Source organism: Leptonychotes weddellii, chromosome 9 (assembly GCF_054177405.1).
Source record: "Leptonychotes weddellii isolate Sample4059 chromosome 9, ASM5417740v2, whole genome shotgun sequence".
NCBI classification, from domain to species: domain Eukaryota; kingdom Metazoa; phylum Chordata; class Mammalia; order Carnivora; family Phocidae; genus Leptonychotes; species Leptonychotes weddellii.
In genome coordinates, this window is record NC_138377.1 from 122,955,964 (window position 1) to 122,979,152 (window position 23,189).

Consider the following 23,189-nt stretch of genomic DNA (forward strand, 5'->3'; position numbering starts at 1 on the left):
TCCAACGGTGAGTTCTTACACCTCTCACCAGATGGATGCTTTGCTGTGCCAGGTTCCCTCTACCTCAGACTAAAGTGGAATCCAAAGGCTCAGTCCAGGCACTGGGCCCAGGCACAACCTACCTGGAAAGAGCATCAGCGGACCCTCTCACAAATCCTGGGAGCCTGTGATAGAATCCAAATTAACAGGGCTCTCTGAAGCGCAGCAAGTAAATTTCTCCCTCTCAGAAAGGAACTGGGTCAAGCACAGGTGAGTCCAAGACAATGGGAAGCCTTCCAAGAAGGCTTGGGAGAGCTTGAGAACAAGTGGCCTGAGGAGCTGTGCCTCCAGTTTCTCCAAGCTGGGTCTGGAGCTTTGAGAAGTGTAAGCATGATGGCTTTTTATGCTTGGAGCAAAGCTACCCACCCCCTAGAGAGGCGTCTCCGAGGTGCATTTGACCACAGAAGTGACCAAGAAGTACTGACAGGGGCAGATCTCCCCATGGCCCCACCATCAACCTGGGCTGGAATCCCATCACAGAAAATCCAAGGAAACATGAATTTTTACTCTCAAGTCTTATTACCCTGCTGCCCCTTGGCTCCCACACCACAGACACAGAGACACAGACGAGAACTCTGCTGCAACGTGTTTATTATGTGCCAAAAAAACTACACCACAGCTTACTCCACACATCTGTAGGAGAGTGCAGTCTTGCCTGCATATACTACAATGAGGTAGAGACTTCACACACAGCTTCACAAAACCCACAGAGTAGCTGGGATATGCAACAATGCAACGTCAGCTCAGCAGGAGGGAGGGCGGGTTATGACACTGGTTCTTTGGCACACAGCTTCCCAAAGAGGGGCAAGTAGGTTTTTTGTTTTGTTTTTTTTTTTTAAAAAAGAAGAAAGAAAAAGTCAAGTTTTCAAATTCCAGTAGCATTTCAGTGACTGCAACTGTTGCTTCATACACTTCTCAAATGAAAGAAATAAGGGAAGGGTACTTGTCCCCTCTGAGAGAAAGGGCTCCTGTGAGCCTTCATCTGCCCCCACCAAAAAGCAGCCCTTTTTTAGCTCAGTTACAAAAGAAAAAAAAGTCCTGTGACTTTGTGATTAAAAACTTCTATCAACCCTCCCCCCCACATAAGTGCAACTTAAGAAGGTGCAATAAACCATTTAAAACTATATACAGCAGCCGCTCAAATACCGTTTATCCGGTCCAGTTTCAAATCCAAAAAAAATTTTTTATTCTTGGTTGCAAATGCCTTGACTTGCAACTGTGAGAAACAGTGACCAGCAGTCCCCCAGACACAAATTTGCTATAATGTTAAAAGCTGCCAGGAAAGAAAAAAAATCTCTTGTTCCAAACGACTTAAAAACTGTTTTAAGGAGTGTAAAAAGGAACCGGTAAAAACCCTCGAGCGTAAAATATGAAATATGATTTTGGTTTAAATGAAGAGCAAAGTCTCCTTGTTGTGTACAGTAAAAAACACCAGCTGAACACTCAGTTTATGCCGTTCAGGTGGGGGTTAAATAAATGGAAAGGCACTGTATGGCAACTGCAAGAATGAAACCAACGAGACCTGCGCATCACCACCATCAGTATTGCGAGGAATGTAAAAAAGCGCTTTTAATAAATAAACCTAGATGTAGGCGTCGTGTCAGTACCTTCCAGACACGTAGTTCTTTTTTGCTTTTCATCGGCAAAATGAGGAACTAAAATCTGGGAAAACTGCAGAGTCGCTTGGAGGGCGGGCCAGGGGGTCCTTGCCCTGGCACACCCCCTGAAAACAAAACCCGACAGAACTCATTGTGCATGAATTAGTGCAGAAACAAAGACAGACTCGGCAAGTGCAAAGGTGACTACGATTTTCCCTTGTCCTTGGGAAGCCAGCGCCCTGGCCGCCGGGGCAGGAGGGTGCAGGCGGCTGCCTGACCTGCCAGCCTTGGGCGCCACCGGCCACCGGGCACGGCCCGCCCCTCTAGCTGGCGTCGCGGCTCTTCTGGTTCCGCATCAGGGGGCCGTGGTGGCGCAGGCCCTCCATGCTGTGCCGCCAGTGCCAGCAGCTCCGGCAGAAGTACTTGAAGCACACCTGGTGGGGGGAGGAGCCAGGCCCCGTCAGACCGGAGGGGAGCGGCCCGCGGAGCTGCCTGCCCTGCTGCAAGGGAGCGGGGCTCCCGGCCGCCTCCATGCAGTCAGGAAGCCCGCACGCCCTCCTGCCACCAGGGCTGCTCGTCAGGCCCCGGCCCTTCTCCCCTCCTACGGAGCAGCTGCATCAGATGGCTGCCAGTTCAGGAGAACATTCAAAGACAGCGGCTGCACGTCCTAATGCCGGGCAACACGCCTTCCTCTTCACACTAAGCGAGGACAGGCGATGGGGTATGCACCACAGTCTGGCCCCACCTCTGGCTAGCCGTGCAACCTCAGCCAGCCCACTAGCCTTTGAACAATTGCCTGAACGTGGGGTTCGTCTGGGAACAACAGGGACACACCCAAGTCTGCTAGAAGAGGCTCAGCAGAGAGGCCCAACAACCCAAACTTACTCACACCCTCCCTTTGGAGCCTCCGGTTTAACTCTTACCTACCTGGAGCCTCTGACCCTGAGCAGTAAACACCACTGCAAAAAAACCAAGCATGGTTGACTGCTAGTGTCTGAACAGGCCCCAAACCTCCCCTAACCCTTGTCCAAGCGTGGTACCAGGCCAGCCACATGACACCACTTGGAAACTTGTCAAAAATAAGGAATCTCAGGTTCCACTCCAAACCCATGGAGTCAGAATCTGCATTTAAACAACATCCTCAAATGTGTGTTTTAACATATGAGAAACACTGCCCAGAGGCACCTGGGTGGCTCAGTTGGTTAAGCGACTGCCTTCAGCTCAGGTCATGATCCCGGGGTCCTAGGATCGAGCCCCGCATCAGGCTCCCTGCTCGGCGGGAAGCCTGCTTCTCCCTCTCCCACTCCCCCTGCTTGTGTTCCCTCTCTCGCTGTCTCTCTCTCTCTGTCAAATAAATAAATAAAATCTTTAAAAAAAAAAAAAAAAAAGAGAAACACTGCCCAAACACACCCAGAGCCCTGCTCCCACCACCCAGGAACATTCAACAGAAAGCTGCCCACTTCTGACAACTGTGGATAGAAACCAGGTATAAATATCAAGAGTCCAGAGGCTCACAAGTGAGGAAGGGGTCCTTGAGTAGGGAAAGATCAGTGGAGAAAGGCCTGAGTTAGAACTACTGTGCCAGGCTCAGGTGCTGCTGACCATACCCACCCAGGTTCCTTCCATCCACAAAGACATCCTGTTGGTGGTCGTGCCACAAGCAAGGGGAAGGCCAAGGTATCAAGACTTAACAAGCTTTTCCAAGGGCTTGTTTCCCCTGGTCTGACCATCAGGGAACATGACTGCTGCTTCCTTTGTGCTTTCTTAGACAACCCCAGGAGCACCAACCTAGGGACAAATGTGGCATGACAATTTTAAATCGAGGGCAGGGACTTCCTAGACATCTCAAGTGCCCAGCGGACTTACCTGATCTCGACAGAAGAAAGGACCAGGCTGAGAACTGCAGATATGACACAGAGAATCTTCCAGGTAGGGGTCAATCTGAACCTACACAAAGGCAAAAACAAGAGAATGAGTGGCTCTCCCCACGAGGAGGCCAAATGGGCCAGAGAGAAGGGACATTACTGAGATATACACAGGAGTGCAGGATGTCTCGTTGTAAAGGAGAAGATTATGGGCAGAGTACAGAGCCCCTGGAGGGGAGATGCACACACCACGCAAGGCCAGACTGGCAGGCAACAACACACATCACTGCATCTGCATGGGTTTCTCAGCAAATTCGATGCCAGCATTCGATCACCCAGCAAAAGGTAAGTGTTCAGAGGACGCAGGTCAGGTTGGAGAATGGGAATCCAGGCTGCCCAAGCACCGCTGGTCAAACACCCAGTGAGCAGACACCTCACATGTTGAAGAGGCTCCACGGTCCCAGCTCCCCTCCCTCCTGAGCCTGCCACGGCCAGGCCACGCCCAACCCCAACCTCACTTGGCCCACAATGGCTCCAACCTCAGGCCTGCCCTGGGGAGTGAAGACCCAGAGTAAGGGTACAGACCAGTGCACTCACCTTCTTGGTGAACTTGGTGGTTTTGATCTCCACAAAAGCAGCGCTGACTGCTTTCAGGTAACTACGCTGGTTATTGAAAGTCACACGACCAGACCCTGGGAACAAGAGAACAAACTTACGCTCTAGCCAAATTCTCCCAAATGCTACTGTCTACGCTCAGGAAACCCTGTTTCTAGACCAGGGCTGTCAGATGGAAATGTCATGTGAGATACTTATGTAATTTTAAGTCTTCAAGTGGCCACATTTAAGTGAAAAGAAAGTAGTGGAATTTTTATAATATAATTTACTTAACCCAATATATCCCAAATATTACCATTTGAACACATGGCACTGCCATGTTTTAAGCATTCAGCCACCCCATTTATTAAACAGTGTAGTTATGTAGACCACTCAGGAGTGGGGGAGGGATCTGCGGAGTGAAATGGGGGCAGGCAGAGACTCCTCTGGCGCACAGGCAGGGTTAAGAGTGGGAACCAAGATGCACAGAGAACCCCTCTCTGAAGGGAGGGCAGCAGGCAAACCCCTCCTGGCCTGGAGGCACTCCAGAGATCTAGCGGGGAAGCCAGAGGAAGACTCATCCTGCCCAACGCTCCCTCTGCCCCCAGCCTCCAGTCCCTGTTCCCAGCCTGTGGTGCGGCACCGATGAGCACATGGTGCTCCTTCCCGACCAGATTCAGTGTGGGTGGGCAGAGTAAGCCTTTGGGGAGGTGGGTTAGCCATGCCTTGATCACACAAGTTCAGGCTCTGCTCCACCTCCAAACCCCACCACCAAGATTATTCTGCTATGGCTGAGGAATGAACCTCCTTTCTCAGGGGGGCTGACCCCGCTCAGCGAGGATGAGGGCACAGGCCATGACTACACTCTGTTGCCAGAGTCACCCGGCGTCATCCTTCAGCCTCACCTGGTCTCTGGTCCTAGACAGGGCCACTTTTCAAGAACTCTTAATTAAAAAACAGGCAAGTTCAGGGAGGTCCTGGCCTTTTAATGAAGTATTATCTGTTGTCGTTGCAGACTGGTTTGGCTATGAACTCTGAGCTTCCAACCAAAGTTCCGGTCTCACTTTCACCTCCTATCACCTCCCATGATCTCCTATCACTTTCTCCCCCTTCGTGGGAGGTGGTGGGAGAAGGGTGGGTGCAAGGCTTATCTAGAAAACGATGCTATGCTGCTGGTAGATGCTGATCTGCAGACTTGGATCAGGCCTCCCTCTCCACTCCCGTGGGAAGTATTAGAATCTCGGTCTAGCAAGGTCCCAGGGGCCACCAAGCTTTCCCACAGAAGTGGGACACTTACCAATGGGATACTTGTGCTTATCTGTGTCAATCCCAGCGTACACCACTCCACCAAATAGGTCGTTCAAGATGGCTGCCAGGGCCTCGGCGTTGAGCATCCCGTGCAGGGCACCGACGAACACCGTCCTGCTAGGGTCGAGTCTCTGAGATGGGCTCCGGACAAAGTTGCTGTCAGCTAAGACCCAGGGGATCACCTGCACCTGGAAACCACCCAAAGGTGTGTAAGCCCCAGCAGGGAGCCAGAGAGAGCCAGGCTCTTGTACCGCGAGGCACATGCCCGGGAGGCGCTCCAACTGGGGCTACCAAGGCCCACCCAGTGGGGGCGCGGATGTATTGCCCAGTCCCAGGCACACAGGTACTCAGCAGCCACCTCACCCCAACCAGAGCTGGGTTTCACTGAGTCTGTGTGTCCGAAATGGGGAGAACAAGTCGAACAGCAGCCTCTCCTCCTGGAGAGCAAGCGGAAGAGTCCCGACCGTCACACCCAGGAAGCCAGCACTCTGTATGACTGTCAGCTGTGCCGTTCCAGCAGACCACAGAGCCACAGAGACCATGGCGTCCCCGGGGCAGGAAGGACTCAGAACCTGAAGGGTAAGAACTGCAAGGACAGAGGGGGGGTTGCTCGAGGTCCCCCAATGAGACCGTTACTGGCCCAGTGTGCGCACGAGCGGGCGTGTGCCAGGGACAGTGGGAGTAACTGGAGACACGCAGGGTGGATGGCTCACAGGGCAGTGTCGCAGCAGGGCAGGGCCTCACCGTGTCCTTTGCCCCTGAGTCCCCTGGGCCTAAAACCAAATCTGGCATAGCAGGCAGAAGACTCCATGAGGAAGTGAGCTGACAGATGCCTGGTGTTTTTGGAAAGTTAATCTGTGAAGATCCGACAACAGCAAAGTCTCGAAGCAGGAAGAGATCTGAGGCAGAAGCCACAGCTGAGAGGACAGGTGATGAGGACCTGGAGGTCCAGGTGGCGCTGGGCACAGAACAGGCCAAGACCAAGAAGATTCTTCGACAGAGGAGGCTGCACAAGTCAGACCGCCTGGGCCTGGCGGAAGAATGAAGAGTCGGGGCTGAGAGGGTCCAGGCCTAGAAGACCCTGGGATGAGCGCCTGATGGCAGTTACCAAGAAAAACTCATTTCACGGGAAGATGAAAAAGTCCACTTTGCTTTTCCACCCCCGTGGGGAGAATTACCACCATCTTGGTCTACATCCCAGGGGCCAGCAAGCTTTCCAAGCTTTTTCTTACCCTAAGCACAAGAGTCTAGGATTATAGGACATCCCCAAGAAAGGCCCCACAGGAAGGTGGGGCTCAAGGAGGACATGAGGCTGGAGAGGGGAGTGTGGGTCTGAAAGTGAGAGCAGAGCCACAGGAGTGAGTGACCGAAGTGTCGGGGAGAGAAGAGAGTCCAATACTGACAGCACTGATGGCAGGGAGGGGACACACGGAGAGAAGAGTCTGAGAGGAAGGAGAACCAGGACAGCCTAGAGTCAGCGCACCCGAGTCAGGCAGGGAATCACTGCACGGTGACGAGCTGGGGACAGGAGACAGGGAGGTGCCGGCAGGGGGCACTGAGGAGGGCCAGGGGTCTGGGGTATGGCCGTGGCAGCCTCTCACCGTGAAAGCAGGGGACAGGGACGATGGAGCAGGTTAACCAAGTCCTAGAGTGGAATGAGGTGGGAGAGCTGCATGAGCCCCACGCAGCGAGAAGGGGCAGCCGCAAGACCAACTTACCCTGCCACTAAGACAGAATATGAATTAACATCAGGAAACATCTATAAAATAATGAGCCAGCTTTGTTACCTGGATTATTTAATTTTAAATCCAATGTGACCATCTCAGTTTTTTTTTCCCCCCTTTACCCTACAGATTTTAACGGACTTTACTTCCTAGAGTAGTTTTAAGTTCACAGAGAAACTGAGCTGCGAGCACAGAGCTCCCACCTTTTCCCTGCTCCGGTGCACGCACGGCCTCCCCCCTCCGACGAGCAGCCCTGACCAGAGTGGGGCCCGCGCTGCAATCGGGGAACCTACGCCAAACATCGTCAGCACCCGCAGTCCGTGGTTCACCTTAGGGTTCAATCTTGGTGTCTGTTGTACATTTTGAGTTTTGACAAACGTGTAATGACATGATCCCACCACGAGAGCATCACACAGAGTAGTTTCTCGGCCCTAGAAATCCTGAGCTCCACCTATGCGTCGCTCCCTCCTCCATAACCCCTGGCAACTGCTGATCTTTTTACTACAATAAGCATTGCAAGTCCCCATTTTATAGATGAGGAAACGAAGGTTCAGATATACTGAATATCTATTCCAGTATCACAGAAGTGATGTTCTCTGGAACCAGATTTTTAAAAAAAACAACACTGATTCCTGAGCGTAAAACTTCCTTTGACAATTGGTTCTCAGACATCACCCTCTAGGACCATTTGTGGAGCTTGGTCCAAAGCAGAGGTTCTGACGCTCCTCCCAAACTGACTCAGTAAGTCTGAGACAGGACCCAGGAAGGGCCCTGGCAGCCCCAGCAGTGAGGGTCACAGGTGGAGTGACACTGCTAGAGACCCATGATGCTGAGGTCACGGGCACACAAGGCCGTGAGCAGGAAAGGCGTAAACACAGAGAAGCATATGGAGGAACGCAAATCACTGACGAAGCCCTGGATGGGAGCCAAGACGTGCTCTGTGGATGGTGTAGGCTAAGGAGGGATTTACCCACCACAGACTGGGAGGTGGGGAGGCACAGCCTGAGGGCAGGACCAGGGAGAAACAGCTGTAGATTATCAGTTAATTCCAAGTAGAGAAAGCTGCTGTTTTCAATTTTATTTTGAAAACCAGACGTTTGGGACAGAGACGTTGGCTAGAATAAGGGCTGGGACATGGTCTGATCTTCACAGGCAGGAGCACACATATACCAGTAAGGCCCCAAGGTTTTTTGTTTTTCTACCGTAACTGAGGATTTTATTGTCCTTACTGTAACATGGGAGGCACAGCCTTCTTGTCTCAGGAGGAATGCTCGCCCGCGGCCCACATATTCACCCACCCCAGGAAATCCACTGCCTCATGCACCAAGCACCCTGACCCAGAGAGGACATCGTGCTAACCCACCTCCTTGCAGCGCATCCTTCGGCTGGACATCTTGAAATAATATTCACTCAGACCATCTGGGCTCAGCGGGTCATGAGAGCAAGCCTGAAGCAAGGCCCGGACAGACTTCTCTAGTTCGAAGACCAGATACACATACCCTATTTCCGGATAAAAGGAGAAACAGCATTAACATCCCTGGGGTGGTTACTCCTCAGCCTTGGTTTTGCAATTGGGAGTTTCTTCCAAGAAAAATGGCCTCATGTGTAAGATACATGTTTGTCCTACTCCTGGAATGTCTTTCTGAATGGAAGCACTTGCCGGGTCAGATGGCTGGGCCAAGCAAGGGAGAAGCATACCATCTCCCACCCAAGGGAGGGAAAGGACAAGGTGGGACACAGGATCCCATCCTAACCACACAGCTCTTCATCCCAGAACACACAGCATGTTCTGGGCAGAAGAGCCAGGCTGTTGTGGGGCAGGGAGGACGGCAGGTCTGTGGCCGGTCTGCTGGGGCACGGAGGTATTGCTTTAAAAGCCTAGTTAGACCACTGGTTCAGTTCATCGGAACATTTTCAGTGAAGATGGGGCAGAGTGAAAATAGCACCTGCTCCTTTCTACAGGGAGGGGATCTCATTTCAGACCAGTGAGGAATCAGATGCTTGGTCCTCATTCCTGCCAACTCCAAAGGGATCTCAGAATTAGGTCAGGCAACAATGTAACTGGGCAAGAAAGTCAGGAAAAGGAAAGCTTTCTGAACGCCTCATTTTGAGAGGAAAGTAGCTGCCGGGGTTTGGGTTTGGAGGGAAGTGCACAAGGAAGTTGCACACAGCAAGATTCACAAGCAGCTGACTGCAGTGTAAGTGTGGACAGAAGGAACATTAGCTCAAGGAAGCAGAGGGATGTGCTGGGTTGGAGAGGAGTGCCGACAGCTCAAACTTCTGTGCTCTGGAGTGCCCAAACCACATTACCAGCATGCAGCCGGGACAGCCCAGCATCCCTCAGTGCAATTACGTACTAGGGAGGGGAAAAAAAAAGCTCCTACCATGTCTGTATTACCTTTAGGCATATTACCTTTGGGAGGACACCGGGGGTGCTTGCCATCCTTACCAGGCCACTCCACACTCAGAGAGCCAAAAACACGGAAGGTGTTAACCAATCCAGCTGCAGGGAGATGGAAAAGAATGGTGGAAACTGAGGGACACCCCCCCCCCCCCCCGCACTGCCCAGGAAGGCGCAAGCGCAGGACCACTCTTCTCCCAGACTTCTCTCCCTTGACAAACAACTCAGAGTTGACCTTGGGTCTGGTGACAAGCGTGAGCACCAGTTACAGAAGCAATATGGGCGTTTATGAAATGCACCCCTGCCCCCACTCCTGTAACACCCTATGCCTGGGCCCAGCTTCAGCCCTGGCTTCAAGTCCAAGTTTAATGCTCTTGAGAGACACGCCCACCTTCAGTGCTTGAAGCAGCAGGTCTCAGAGGCTGCTCACCTTCCGTAATATCCCAAGGAACACCTCCTAGGAACACCTTGCAAGAGTAGATGGGGTTCTTGTAGTTCCGGGGAGGAAGCTGGCCACTCCAGGTACAAGTGGCTTCATTCACAGCTTTGGTGGACGACAGAGAGAGAAATGGGTCAGAGGATCAACAAAGTCACTGATCTTTTCTGGGATGAACTTATCCAGGAAGAACTAGACAGGACATGGTCCCAGCCTGGCTGCCTGGGAGGACATCCATGAATATTCTGAAAGGCAAGAAACCTTACCCCTCATCAAACCAGTCAGCCCAGTGTGACAATTCTAAATCACTAATTCTGTCTCCACTGAAACAGAGAGGAAGAGCAAAGCAGATGTGGCAGGGTAAAAATGATCACAACCCAAGCTATTTTCAAACATGTGATCGATAAGCTAACCACAAAGCAGCTTTATCTAGTCATGGCTTACAATACTAATTAATTTAAATTTCTAATTACTTTAAAATCAGCAAAGCAATTTTGTATACAATGTCCTACAGGCTTACTGGTCCAAACTGGCCTTCTCCCCAAATGTTCCAATGAGGAACATTCTACTGTTTCCTGGTCTTCACTCTGAACTCCGTCTCAGAAGTCAGGACACTGCCAGTAAGAACCAGCAAGAGCAACCCAACAAGACAAGAATGTCTCCACTGCTCCCCTACTGAGAACCACGTCCCACCACTGCCACAGCTAGCTTCATAGCACCTGAACAGACACTGGGCCTTCCTTGATGCCAACCCTGTTGGAGAGATTTCCCCCCAACCACCCTGCTTCCTATTTATACCAAATGCATATTTGTCTAAACCTACTGTGAAGTTTCTCTGACTCAAACACCTCATTAGGAAACCCTTTCTGCTGTACAGAGTAGAAACCATCTTCCGTTTGGCCATTCTGAAAACTTCTAGAGGCCTCTCTGTTCTTGGCGTCCAGTGTGACCTTCGGCCCATCTCAGTCTGTACCTTTCCAGATCAGTGGGGACTGACTAGTCCTTGCCCATTTTATTTTTTTATTTTTTATTTTTTTTTTAAGATTTTTTATTTATTTGCGAGAGAGAGAATGAGAGACAGAGAGCATGAGAGGGAGGAGGGTCAGAGGGAGAAGCAGACTCCCTGCCAAGCAGGGAGCCCGATGCGGGACTCGATCCCGGGACTCCAGGATCATGACCCGAGCCGAAGGCAGTCGCTTAACCAACTGAGCCACCCAGGCGCCCAAGTCCTTGCCCATTTTAGTCCTTCAGCACTGGGGCAGAGAGCCAACGAAACCAACCATCACGTCCATCCAGGACAATGACGTGGAAGCTCATTCCTTAAAAGGCACAGGCCCAATGAATTGCTGTGCCAAGAACTTGGGTACCATCAGCAATATTTTGCAAACAAAAACATGAATCAATATAAGGGCCTCATCCAAAAGCAAGGTAATGTCATTTCTTAGGCAAACAATGGCACTAGTACAAACATGGGTTGCCAAAACCATTACGTGAACAAGGTGGCAGAAATATCAGGAGAATGAGATCAGGTCCAGCTCTATGACGGGAAAGATGGACAAACTGAAGCCTGTAGAAACAAATGGGTGGAGAAACTGAACATTCACTTAAGTGTCATCAACTCCAGAACCCTGAAGAGCTGTCAGGAAGCATCTCCCTGAAGCTTCGGTGAACAACTTACTAAGACTTCTTTACTTCCAAGTACCGGTATAAGATGAGGAACAAATTCCATACGTGTTTAGGAGAACTTAAATGACAGAACCTAAGGGTTCCTGAGAGGCCAGGACATCCCTTACCTTAGAGGCTGACACAGGGACCACCTACCCCACAGCGCATCCCTGAGTAGACCAATCAGAAAGCCTCGGGGAAGAAAGCTCCAGCATGGGTTATGTCTGACAGGTCTCTGAATTAGAAAGGGGAGAGGCAGACAAAATCCTGGGCATCACTTCCAGGGTTTCTCCTGAATACACCCACCCGTGAAAGAACCAAAAGCAACACTCATACACAGCCGATTTCCACGGAAGAGCACAACAGAGAGGTGGGTCCAACCCTGTATGGGCACAGCCTCTTTCCTCTCTGCTCAGCCTCAGAGAAGTTCCTGAATTTGTCCCGTTAGCACACAGAACAGACCAGACTTCACCACACAACCAAGTCCCCTCTGGACAGTTCACCAATCTGTGAACTAAGGTCACTTACTTCCTGTGCCCAGAAGGAGGCCTCAGGCCCCAGGCAAGGCCATGGCCACACTCACCTGCAGCTTGCCGGTGCAGCCTGGCCTCTCTCTCGATGCTGAAGGGGTCTTTGGGAGCTTCGAGGAGGTCCCAGGATGGCCACACAGAAGCTCCTGGCCATCTCTTGGATGCACTGGTTGGGGAGGGGCTGACCGCAGCAAGAGCAGCTTGCTCTTGGTCCATCCGGGACCCAACCCCCATCTTTAAAGGGTCTCTGGGACCACCCCCCGTCAGAGACAGGAAGGGCAGGGGAGGGGAAATGCGAAGGCTGGACTAGGGGAGGAAAAAGGAAGATACAGGTTTTTAAATGACAGTTTTGTTATAAAAGTAATAATCACATTCTATATAGAAATTATACCATTTAGCTCTGATATTTTCTTTTATGTATTTTCTTCCGATGCATTTTTATTAGCTGTTCTTATACTAAAATTTAAACAAATCCTTTTCTCCCCAACTCAACATTTTTTTTCATATTTCCCAGTCTTCATGATCATTTTTAATTAATTTATGATAATCTATTTAGGGAACAGGCTACATTTCACTAACCTATTCCCCTGTTAAACATTTAGACACATTCCAAGTTTTCAGGATTCTAAACATCAAACTTTAAGGTATAGCTTCTTCTTACTTTGTGTGGTTTTTTTTGGGTCCAAATCCTAGATGTAAAATGTCAAAATGCTTTCTAGGAGGGTTCTGCTTTCTATCAGAAACATAGGAGAGTGTGGCTTTCACTATAAGCTTATGTCAAAGCTCTAAATTTTTACTAACTTAAGTGGGTAAAAATGATTCCACATTATCAAAAAAACACAAACTAGTTACCCAGAATATTTCCTGTAAGTTCAAATACTGCCTCTATTTCCCTCTTCTGTGAGCTGTGTGCCCACAACCCTTCATCAATTAACCCTTGAGGTTGGGTATCTGAGAAAATTCTTTCAACAAAAATCCCAAAATATCAAAGCTAGTTATGAGGTAAATTTCCAAGACTGAGCCCCATCTGAATAACGTAAGTAGAACCAGAAGCATTTTATAGGGGAGTAAACTGAAGTCCAGAGAATCAAAGGGACCTGCTTGTGGGCACCCTTCTGGAAACATGGCCTAAACAGATAAAACCAACAAGCAGTGGGAACACCAACGCCAGGTTTCGTATTCTAGGACAGGCTGACAGGAGACCAGGTGGGTCCTAAAAGGTCATGCAATGGATGAGAAACGAACCACAACCAACGCTACCAGTCCTGGATACAGAAGAGAGGAGGGTAGGAAAAGAAGCCATCGTATTCACTCAACGGTCGGCTGAGGGGGTTTGGCAGTGGAGAAAGTCAGGCTCAGAAGGCACCTGAAATTGTATGTTATCTCAGGATGGTTTCTCACTGCCATTCCCATGTATTTACTTCTCCCGTCCCCTGTCCCTCGTCTGTTCTAATCCACCCACCAATTCTACTCAGCGCAGGTACCCCTCCTGCCACACATGGCTGTGGGGAAGGAGCATGTGGTACGTAAATTAACTGAGTTCATACATTCATCGTGGCCTCACGCAGAGAGGAGGCATGGGTCAGTAAAGAGAAGAGAGGAGCTACAGTCAGTCTGATCTGGATTAAAATCCTAGCTCTGATAATGACTAACATGTGATTTTTAAAATCTTCACTTAGAAATCTTGAGATAACACATGCAGAGGTACATGAACGATACTGTTTCAAGGCTCAAGGAAACAACCAAACAGATCAAGAAAGAGAACAATGCAGGACTCCCATATTAACTCTTCAAATTATTTCTCAAAGCCCTTGAAGTAACTTGTAAGAGGAGAGTCCGCTGCCTGAGTCCTGAAAGGTACTGCTCAGTGAGAGCACAAGGCATCGTCTCCTCTTGGTGGGTGAAGGTTCTCTACACCGATTCCATCATTCCACCTCCCGCCAGCACTCTGACGGGACACGCTTTCCACGGCACGCTCACTCGCCCTGCCCACCTCACTGCCCAACAAGTTACATACAATCAAATCTGAGAGATGATCCGATCCAGAACTGAAGCCACTGGTGTCTGAGTCAGAAGGGCTGCTAGAACGGGAGTCCAAGATGGGCCGGGTGTCCAGGCGGGATCCTCTAACTGAGGGTGCTGGAAACTTGTCCACCAAGTCAGATCCAAGGGGGTCCAGAGGCAGGAAGCTCAAGGGGGGTTTCCCCAGGACATTGCCCAGTGGGTTGTGAAGCATGCTCAGTACTAGGAAGAAAGAAAAAAAAAATAAAGAAGTCTCACGACCTCTTCGTTTTCTTACCAAACAACAGTCCCTCCCTTTCCTCCCACAGCTGCCCGAGAAGATACACGCAGGCACACCACCGAAGCACGACAGAACCACAGGGAGAGGGTAACGGGCAGACACTAGGGCCCGTGAGAGGCAGTTCCAGGACGGCTTTCTGAAGGCCAGAGTTCCTGCTGCAGCAGCAGAACTGCTCTCCGCCACCCAGACTTAAGGGTCAGGGCCAGTATTTGGGGAAACTGTGCCAGTAGGAACGCTGGTCACGGCTACTATCAACGTCTGGACGCGCACACTTCAGCACAGTTAGGAAGCCCAAACCACACTCCTTCCTTACCGCCTGCCAACGTCTTTATTCAAAGAATTCCCACCTTTCTAACACCACCTAGAGCTCCGTGACAGAATTTCATGCCACGCCCCACCAGTCTGATTCAACACAAGCACGCCACCTCCTCTGCAAAGCTCCCTCACAGAAAGTGCTTGCAGGTCAGACTCTCTGCTATTCACTGCTGAACTGCAGACACTGAGGGTGCAAGCAGAAGGACAGTGTGGTTAAGCCCACTCTGGCTCAAGACGAACCTGGGCTGGAACCCTAGGTCCGACACCACCCCTCTGTGGCTGTGTGCCCTGCTAAGCTCGTGGAGTCCTCATTTTCTCATAAGGTCTCGAGTGGAATAGCAACTATTTCACAGCTTCGTCGGCAGGGTTCAATAACTAAGACAGCAGATGGAAAGTGCTCAGCAGAGCAGTGCCCAGCTCACAATAAATATTTAAATACCAAACATCAAAAAAGAATGAAGCAAAGGGGACGCCTGGCAGGTCATGATCCCAGGATGCTGGGATGGAGCCCCGCACTGGGCTCCCTGTGCAGTGGGGAGCCTGCTTCTCCCTCTGCCTCTGCTCTGCTGCTCCCCCTGCTTGTGCTCTGTCAAATAAATAAAATCTAAAAAAAAAAAAAAAAAAAGTGAAGCAAAGGCCGGAAGAGGTAAGGGAGGTAAAGTGGAAGAAGGGGACAACATCTTTCCACCCCTGGCCTTGAAGACATAAGGAATCCAAAGGAAAACATGCCTTTCATCCACGAGGATGAAGAATAAAAGGGCTTTGCCATGGAGCATGGCAGCATGAAGGCTAGGGAAGAAGCGTTCACCGGATAACGTTTTCATGGGAAGACGGGAAAATGTCCACCTCAAAATGGCTGAGGTGAAACCAAAGTACTGTGCAAAGTACTGTGCGTGTGTGTGTCTCTGTGCGTGTGCGGGTCTATGTCTCTGTGTGTGTGCAGGTGTGTGTGTGTGCGCACGTGCAGGTGCTCGGTAAGCGGTGGCCATACCTGGCCCCCCTCCCCAGGTCACTGAGCGACACACAGGTGGTCAGAGCTGGCTTCCTCTCGGGTTCTGCGGCGGTCCGAACGCCAGCTGGGGGCTGTGCTCGGTCCGAAGTGGCAGGAATGAACCCCTCCAGGCCTCACACGCAGTCACAGTGAAAGCAGGCTTCGGGGGGCACACACACACGCCGTTCACGACAGAGCGCATGTGCCAGAGGAGACCAGCCCGTCTCCTGTGACCCAAAGATGAAGATAAGGCGGGTGTACCTTTAACTTTTTAAGTGCAGAGGATACTGTGGATGTGTGTGTTTGTTTTATTCTGGTAAATATATCCTGGATTCTTAAAGAAACGGTCACACCGGTTTCCCAAGGGGATGTACCACTTTATATTCCTACTGGCACTGAAGAGTGTCTCCGTCCCCTCCACATCCTGGCCCCCACCTGGTACGCTCAGTCTTTTTCATTCTAGCCAGTCTGATACGCGTGTGGGGGGGGGGCTCTCCACCACCTACGGCAAAATTACTTTGTTTTTTAAGAAAATATTCTTTTAACTAGGCCTTTGAAAGCAATTTTCTAAGCACGGGCCCGTAACCCTATGCTCAAAGTAAGCGTCTCTCAATGCTTGGATTCGGACATCCACCATAAATAATCCTTGTCAAACTTCTCAAATACTCTTGACAAGCCACTGCCTCGGTGACACACAAAATCCGAGGCCCTGAGCTCGTGCCCTGAGAAGGCAGGAGATGTGAAGATTTATTCAAGGCTTCTTCTTGGTGCTGCAAAACCTGGCATGGAAGTGCTGTGAAAACTAGTGGATCATACATATTGGCCTTAAAATGGTACTAATGCCCTAGAGGGCCTCATCTTCCTTCACATTTTACAGAAGTGTAGGGTGCCGAATAACAAGGTATCATACAGAGCTTTGAAAACCAAGTTTGGGCGCGCAGACCTCACCGTGAAGGTACTAGGCAGACACTGAAGATCTGCTGTGGGGGTGGCTGAGGCAGCTGACAGGAAGGCCCCCCCTGAACCCGGGGCCCAGCTGAGAGACTATGTCTACACTTGATGGGCCACTCTCACCACACGGGACCCATACAGGGCTGTGAAGGAGGAAGTGGAACAAGAGCTGATGGAAACAGCTGCAGGGGAAGGGAAGGATGGGTCATGCAGTGCAGGTGAAAGACAGAAACGGGTCAACACAGTGGATGCAGATGCAAACCAGCCATTTCAGTGTGCTGAGAGCTGCAAGCGGGATAAGGGACAGACAGAAGAAACAGGAGGTGGTGGGATGGTGAACACTGAGCTTTGAGGATGGCAAGACACAGGACTGTGACCAGCGGTGGGCTGACATGGAATGTATGAGAGGCTGGACAGGACATCCATAAGGAGATGAAAGGAACTCATGGTGATAACTGGGCCTGTGGTTAAAACCAACAAACACTGAGATCCTCAGAGAAGGAAAGAACTGAGAAATTGGAAGGAACAACAAAAGGAATGGCCCTGAGGTAAGTGGTAGATGAGGCTACCTCATCTCCCGCTTGACAAAGCAGCACCATTGAAGAGAAGCCCCCAGCAAATGCACAGGTCAGAGGGGGCATTCCCCAGGAAAAGACAAGACACAGGGCTGTGTGTCAGTCCTAGAAAAAGGTACGGCACTGTAGGGAGCCCCACGAGTTCTCAAGGGAAACACAGCATAAAGCAGCAGAAAAAAGCTCAAGAGAGGATGGCTGGCCCAAAGGGCTTGTGTCTGGGGGCGTCAAGGACAATAAATATGGGCTACAGTAACTGTCTTCACCCAAGGTTTTGAAAAAAAAGTGTATTTGGAAGAGTCAAAAAGCAACTTGGGTGCCATTGCAAACTACTTTTCTCATTCCCATCAGTTTCTGTTCACTACCATTGTTGGTACTTCTGTTCTACCAGCCATAAATCCATCCACCTCAACTAACATGCAATTTTTTTTTTTTTACCATGCCCACAAAGGTATCTTGAGACTCTGTCAAATTCCTGTGCAAAAGCGAGGAATTATGTCTACAGCACTCCTCTCAATGTGATAATAAGCTTGTCTAAAAAAAAAAATGGCATGACAACCCACATTGGCCACTAATGAACTCACTTCCTTAAGTGCCCATGGTTCATGGTCAATCATCTGTTCCACAGTCTGGACCAGGTTCAGTCAAGCTCCTACCATTCACTAACACCAACTTCCACTTACTGCACATAGAGTATGTGCCAGATGCTTTGTTAGAAGCACTTTAGGTAAGTAATCTTCACTAAACCCTAAGCAGTAAGTCCTATTACCCCATCTTAACAAAAGAGAACCCAAGGCTCAAAGGGCAAGCATTGGTATAAGTAAAAGCTAGTGAGTGACAGGATGGGACCCAATTCTTTCTGATTCTGAGCTGTATCTTCTGAAATGCACCTTTCACTAGCTACTTTTATTATTTTTTTTAATACTCAGGACTTTACATCTTTTTGTCTTCCTGTTCTCAACACCTCTCTTTTGTTCAAATTCCTTTAAGACCATCAGCTACTGACTGACAAAGCTCTTGAGCCTCCAAAGGTCAGTGCCTTGGGATCTAAATCATCCAGGCCTTGAAACTTCTCTAGGGCCTTGCCACTGTAGGAACTCATTAAAAATGCATTGTGGGCCCCACTCCAGACCTACTGGATCAGAACCCGCATTTTGAACAAGATCCCCAGGAGGTTTGTGTGCACATTAAAGTTTGAGAAGCACTCATCTAGAAAAACCTGAGGCTTGCTACATCACGCTTCTCACCAGTTCCCCTCACCACACCCCAAAAACCTTTCATGTCATTATTTCCCTTGACTTAAAAACTGTAGGTTAAACACAGCTCTAGTACAGCATAATGGCAACTAATACCGAAAATAACAAAAGCACGGTAGCTATACAGGACATTTTCCAAAGAGTCTGATCTCTGAAAACATTGGTGGGGTGCGCAGAGGGGAGTAGGGTGGAGAGAGGGAGGGTGATAGTAACAAGGAGCAAAGAATATATAAGGGTGGTACAGACTGGGGCGCCTGGGTGGCTCAGTCGTTAGGCGTCTGCCTTCGGCTCAGGTCATGATCCCGGGGTCCTGGGATCAAGCCCCGCATCGGGCTCCCTGCTCCACGGGAAGCCTGCTTCTCCCTCTCCCACTCTCCCTGCTTGTGTTCCCTCTCTCGCTGTGTCTCTCTGTCAAATAAATAAATAAAAATCTTAAAAAAAAAAAAAAAAAGCATGGTACAGACTGTAGTAACAGTTTTGGGAAAAATGTTGACCGGAGCAAGCTGAATGTTGCGAAAAATATTCAAGAACAACCAAAAGACTTTGTCAGCTCATACTGGGCAAAAACAAAGGGAGCTAGGACCTACTGCTTGGAGCAGACACCTGTTAGGAGAGAAGGAAAAGTGCCACGAAGGACACTACTGGGTCAGGTGACAAAACCCGGACTACGAACAACAGTTTAATGAAAGTATTATATCAACTTTATGTTGACTGGAATTGAGAACGGCTTTGTTATGTAAGAACATCTTTATTCTCAATGGTTCAGGAAAAACTTATGTAGAGACAGAGAGAGAGAAAGAGAACATGCAAATGATAAACGTGAATGTCAACAATAGGAGAATCTGGATAAAAGAAATACAAGCATTCCTTGTATAAGATTAACTTTAGTAAATCTGAAATTATTCCCAAAGTTTTTTTTAAATGACACGAAGGAAAACTAGTCAATTCCCACTGGACTTTCTCTGCCTCTTTAAAGGTAACTGGATCTAGCCTGAAAAGGAGAATCAAGTACAAGTAATAGGGCCTAGAATCCCCAGCGGGGATGGCAGGGGAGGGGAGAGGGATGATAATTAAGTACCTTGCGAGCCTCTGCCTAGAAGAAGAAATAATCTTTTAAACAAGCTTTTTAAAACCTCAAAAACATTTGTATGAGTATCTGCAGGCACACATGTGGACAAAGTTCTGCCTTCTCAACCAAGCATGCCAACCCACTCCAACAGTAATCAGCTCAACATCTGGCAGAGAGCGGGTGATCAGTGTCTGCTAAGTAGTACGGGAAGGAAGGGGGCATCACATCGCTTACAGCCAGTATGCTCACTGAGGCTACACCCTTTCCACCAGGGTTATTCAACTTAAGGACACAATACTGACTTAGAGGCAATTCGGAACTAGGAGAAAAAAATTTCAGTTCATCCCAACCCAGTCCATCACCAAAACAGAGGTTGAGAGAGGTGGTTACTTGCCACATCCAATTTGTGACAGTGCTCCTTCCGCTGGCTTCCAATACTTTCTTCAAAGAGAACTAAACATATATAGGTACAGGCGGAAGACAGCTACTCTTGCTTGAGGAAGGGCAAGATGGAAGAGGCACCTCCCTGCCATCTGTTGGGATCCTTGCAGCCATGGATACACACTTCCACATTCAAGTACGAAGAGCAGGAAAGAGTGCTTCGCTGAACACCATCCCAGCCACATAGAAGAACAGGGGAAAGGCTATTCTGATGGCTCAGAAAGGGACAATGCCATCTAGCAGACATAAGGTCTGGGTGCCCCGGGATTAATACCACCTAGGTCAGATCAGCACCTCCATGCAGTTTCCTGCAAATATTACAGTGGAAGGGGCCAAGAATACAGCAGGAGTTGGTCTAGAAGATACAGGGAAGATAAGAAAATCTAGTATAAACAGGTCTAGGATTTTCCAGGTATTTTGATATTTCCTTCAACCCACAGAAGGAGCCAGGTTTCTGGAAACTGCCACCCGTGGTCAGATGCCCTGGAGTGACCTGACTGCCCCTAAATTGTCAACTCACACAGGGCCTGGCCAGGCAGTTCTTTGAATGTCTACAGACCAAAGGAAAAGCTTCTGGGGAAGGTGGGACCTCATTTCAAGAGATGGAACCTGTCTTGCTCTTGGCTCAGGCCCTGAGACCATACTTCCCTTGGCATAAGGTTGCTGGGTGGCCAGCACTGATCCTTAGCAGCTGAGAATCAGGAGGGAAGGAGCCAGACAGCTAGCAATTGATACGTTTCCCTCTTCCTAACTTGAAGTAGGAAGTGTATCTACTGGAAAAGCTTCATAACCTAAAACAGTGGAAGTGATAGGTCACTTACGCTGCAGGCCAGTAACTTATCTCGAAGTCCACTTCCCATCACAGGGCACAGAGCTTCACCAAGGCCAGATGTCAAGTATTAACCCAGATGGCTTGGGGGGTGGGAAGTGTGAGAGAGAAGTCCATAGTCACCCTTCAATGGGAGCCAAGGCCCTGACCTCTGTGCCCTATTCCTGAACTCCACAACTCGGGGACCATAGGAAGTCTGAGATTTACCAAGTCCCTCCAGCCCCGGGGGCCAAGCACATGGCACTTGTATCTTCCAAAAGTGACTAAGAAAAGCAGTGTGCTCTTCCTGGGGCAGAGGCACTCATCCCCACTCACATGCTGGCAAGAATCAGCATCAGCTACAGACAGCTCTCAGGGAAGTCACGGGGCGGGGGCGGGGGGTGGGGGAGAGGACCTGGCAGAGGGTTCCATCTCATTAATGCTTCCTCAGAGGGTACAGGAGACCAAATCAGCAGTAATATTTTTAGACCGATTGTTAACTTTCTCCACTTTCACCCTTCTATGCCAGCTCCTGTGGGTTTTACAGCTGAGTCACTGTTCGAATTTTCTGAAGCCTTCCCCAAGAGTACAAAGTCACCCAGAGTCTGATGGTGGCAACAATAATGGCAGCAAGAGCTTGGCACTGGATGTGGGTATTGCAAGACACTGTCTGAGTTTGAGCTCAGCCTGGGGAGAGACGAGGCCCAATACATCAGAGCCAGATGCCTGCTATCTACTGGGAGTAGTCATGGAAAAAACCCAAACCAGGGGCCATTATTTCTAGCCTGAGATTTAGGGCCACACATCTGGAACCCTTCCTTCCCTATCCCAACCCTTGGTTCTAGGCTGCTTGCTCAAAACCCATCTGAAGGCATAGAGGTAGGAAGGGGTAGGGCAGCACTCACTCCAGGTGTAACAGACTGCTCTTTGCCTAGAACTCCAACACTGCAACTCTCCACCGCACCCCAACTCTGCACCCTACCCCAACTCTGCACCCTACCCCAACTCTGCATCGCACCCCAACTCTGCACCGCACCCCAACTCTGCACCCTACCCCAACTCTCCACCACACCCCAACTCTGCACCCTACCCCAACTCTCCACCACACCCCAACTCTGCACCCCACCCCAACTCTCCACCACACCCCAACTCTCCACCGCACCCCAACTCTGCACCCTACCCCAACTCTCCACCACACCCCAGCTCTGCACCACACCCCAACTCTGCACCCTACCCCAACTCTCCGCCGCACCCCAACTCTGCACCCTACCCCAACTCTCCATCACACCCCAACTCTGCACCCTACCTCGACTCTCCACCGCACCCCGACTCTCCACCGCACTCCGACTCTCCACCATACCCTGACTCTCCACCATACCCTGACTCTCCACCGTACCCCGACTCTCCACCGTACCCCGACTCTCCACCGTACCTCGACTCTCCACCGTACCTCGACTCTCCACCGTACCTCGACTCTCCACCATACCTCAACTCAGGTGGCAGTCTTCTGAGTGTCAACTGCCTCCACCGACTGTGGATCCCACAGGTCCAAGGTGGTACCCAATATAGCCCTTCTCCCCTGTCCTGCTCACTGGACAAATTCCCTTAATGGGAATGACATACCCAAGTCCTACGTTAGGTCGGCACACATGCTCTCCTACCCAACTTACTTCTCACCTAGGAGGCACCCTATTGTTTACTGCTTCCCAGGCCCTCCCTCCTCTCTGCACAGAAAGCTATCCCTCAGTAGGCTACCTGACTCCATGACAGAATTCACGTTCCAGTGTATGACAAAATTTTCTGTAAATGCGTCTTCATGCCTTAGAAGCTATGGAGGTTCAGAGATACTGATCTTTGAAGAAATCTATCCATCCAGCTGATCAAAACAAGTAGGAGGCAGAAGAATAAGAGAGACCTTGACAGAATTCTACAGTTAAAACTACCCAGGATTAACAACATGGGGGCTTGGCATTCATCGTTCATTCAACAGATCCTTATAAAAAGCCATGAACCAGGCACCGTGCTGCATGCTGGGGATAGAGCAGGACAACCTGGATAATGGAATCAGATCTGCACAACTTGATCGGGTCCAGGAAGTAAGTCCGTGTTCTACGGACGAGAGCCCAACTGTGTTTTGAATGTCACCTCAGAAAGGCTGTTTGGAAGGGCAGCAGTAGCAGAAGCAAAAGCTGATCCAGCCTGCCCACCAATGGGGAGCCTGCAAGTAATACATAACCTGACTGGTTGGTTAGCAGTCAGGGAACAAACCAGAGAAGGTTGACTGGTTAATCCCTGAGGGGCCTTCTATAGGACAGTAGGAAAAA

The 23,189-nt window shown here is 50.0% G+C and overlaps 1 protein-coding gene across 11 annotated transcripts in view; it reads right to left on the minus strand.

Moving 5' to 3' along the window:
* Positions 1-613: 613 nt before the first annotated feature.
* CPEB1 (cytoplasmic polyadenylation element binding protein 1) overlaps positions 614-23,189 on the minus strand; it is a 95,154-nt gene continuing 72,578 nt past the window's right edge. For 9 of the 11 annotated variants that reach the window (XM_081831750.1, XM_081831744.1, XM_081831749.1 and 6 more), the window contains 9 exons: positions 14,178-14,404; positions 12,214-12,466; positions 9,960-10,073; positions 9,527-9,631; positions 8,492-8,628; positions 5,394-5,592; positions 4,100-4,194; positions 3,504-3,584; positions 614-2,071 (listed from right to left, as the gene is read on the minus strand). In XM_081831750.1, coding sequence (XP_081687876.1) covers positions 1,961-2,071; positions 3,504-3,584; positions 4,100-4,194; positions 5,394-5,592; positions 8,492-8,628; positions 9,527-9,631; positions 9,960-10,073; positions 12,214-12,466; positions 14,178-14,404 — 1,322 coding nt within the window. In that variant the 3' untranslated portion in view covers positions 614-1,960. The remainder of the gene's footprint in view (positions 2,072-3,503; positions 3,585-4,099; positions 4,195-5,393; positions 5,593-8,491; positions 8,629-9,526; positions 9,632-9,959; positions 10,074-12,213; positions 12,467-14,177; positions 14,405-23,189) is intronic. The other 2 variants (XM_081831742.1, XM_081831743.1) reach the window with 1 other exon arrangement.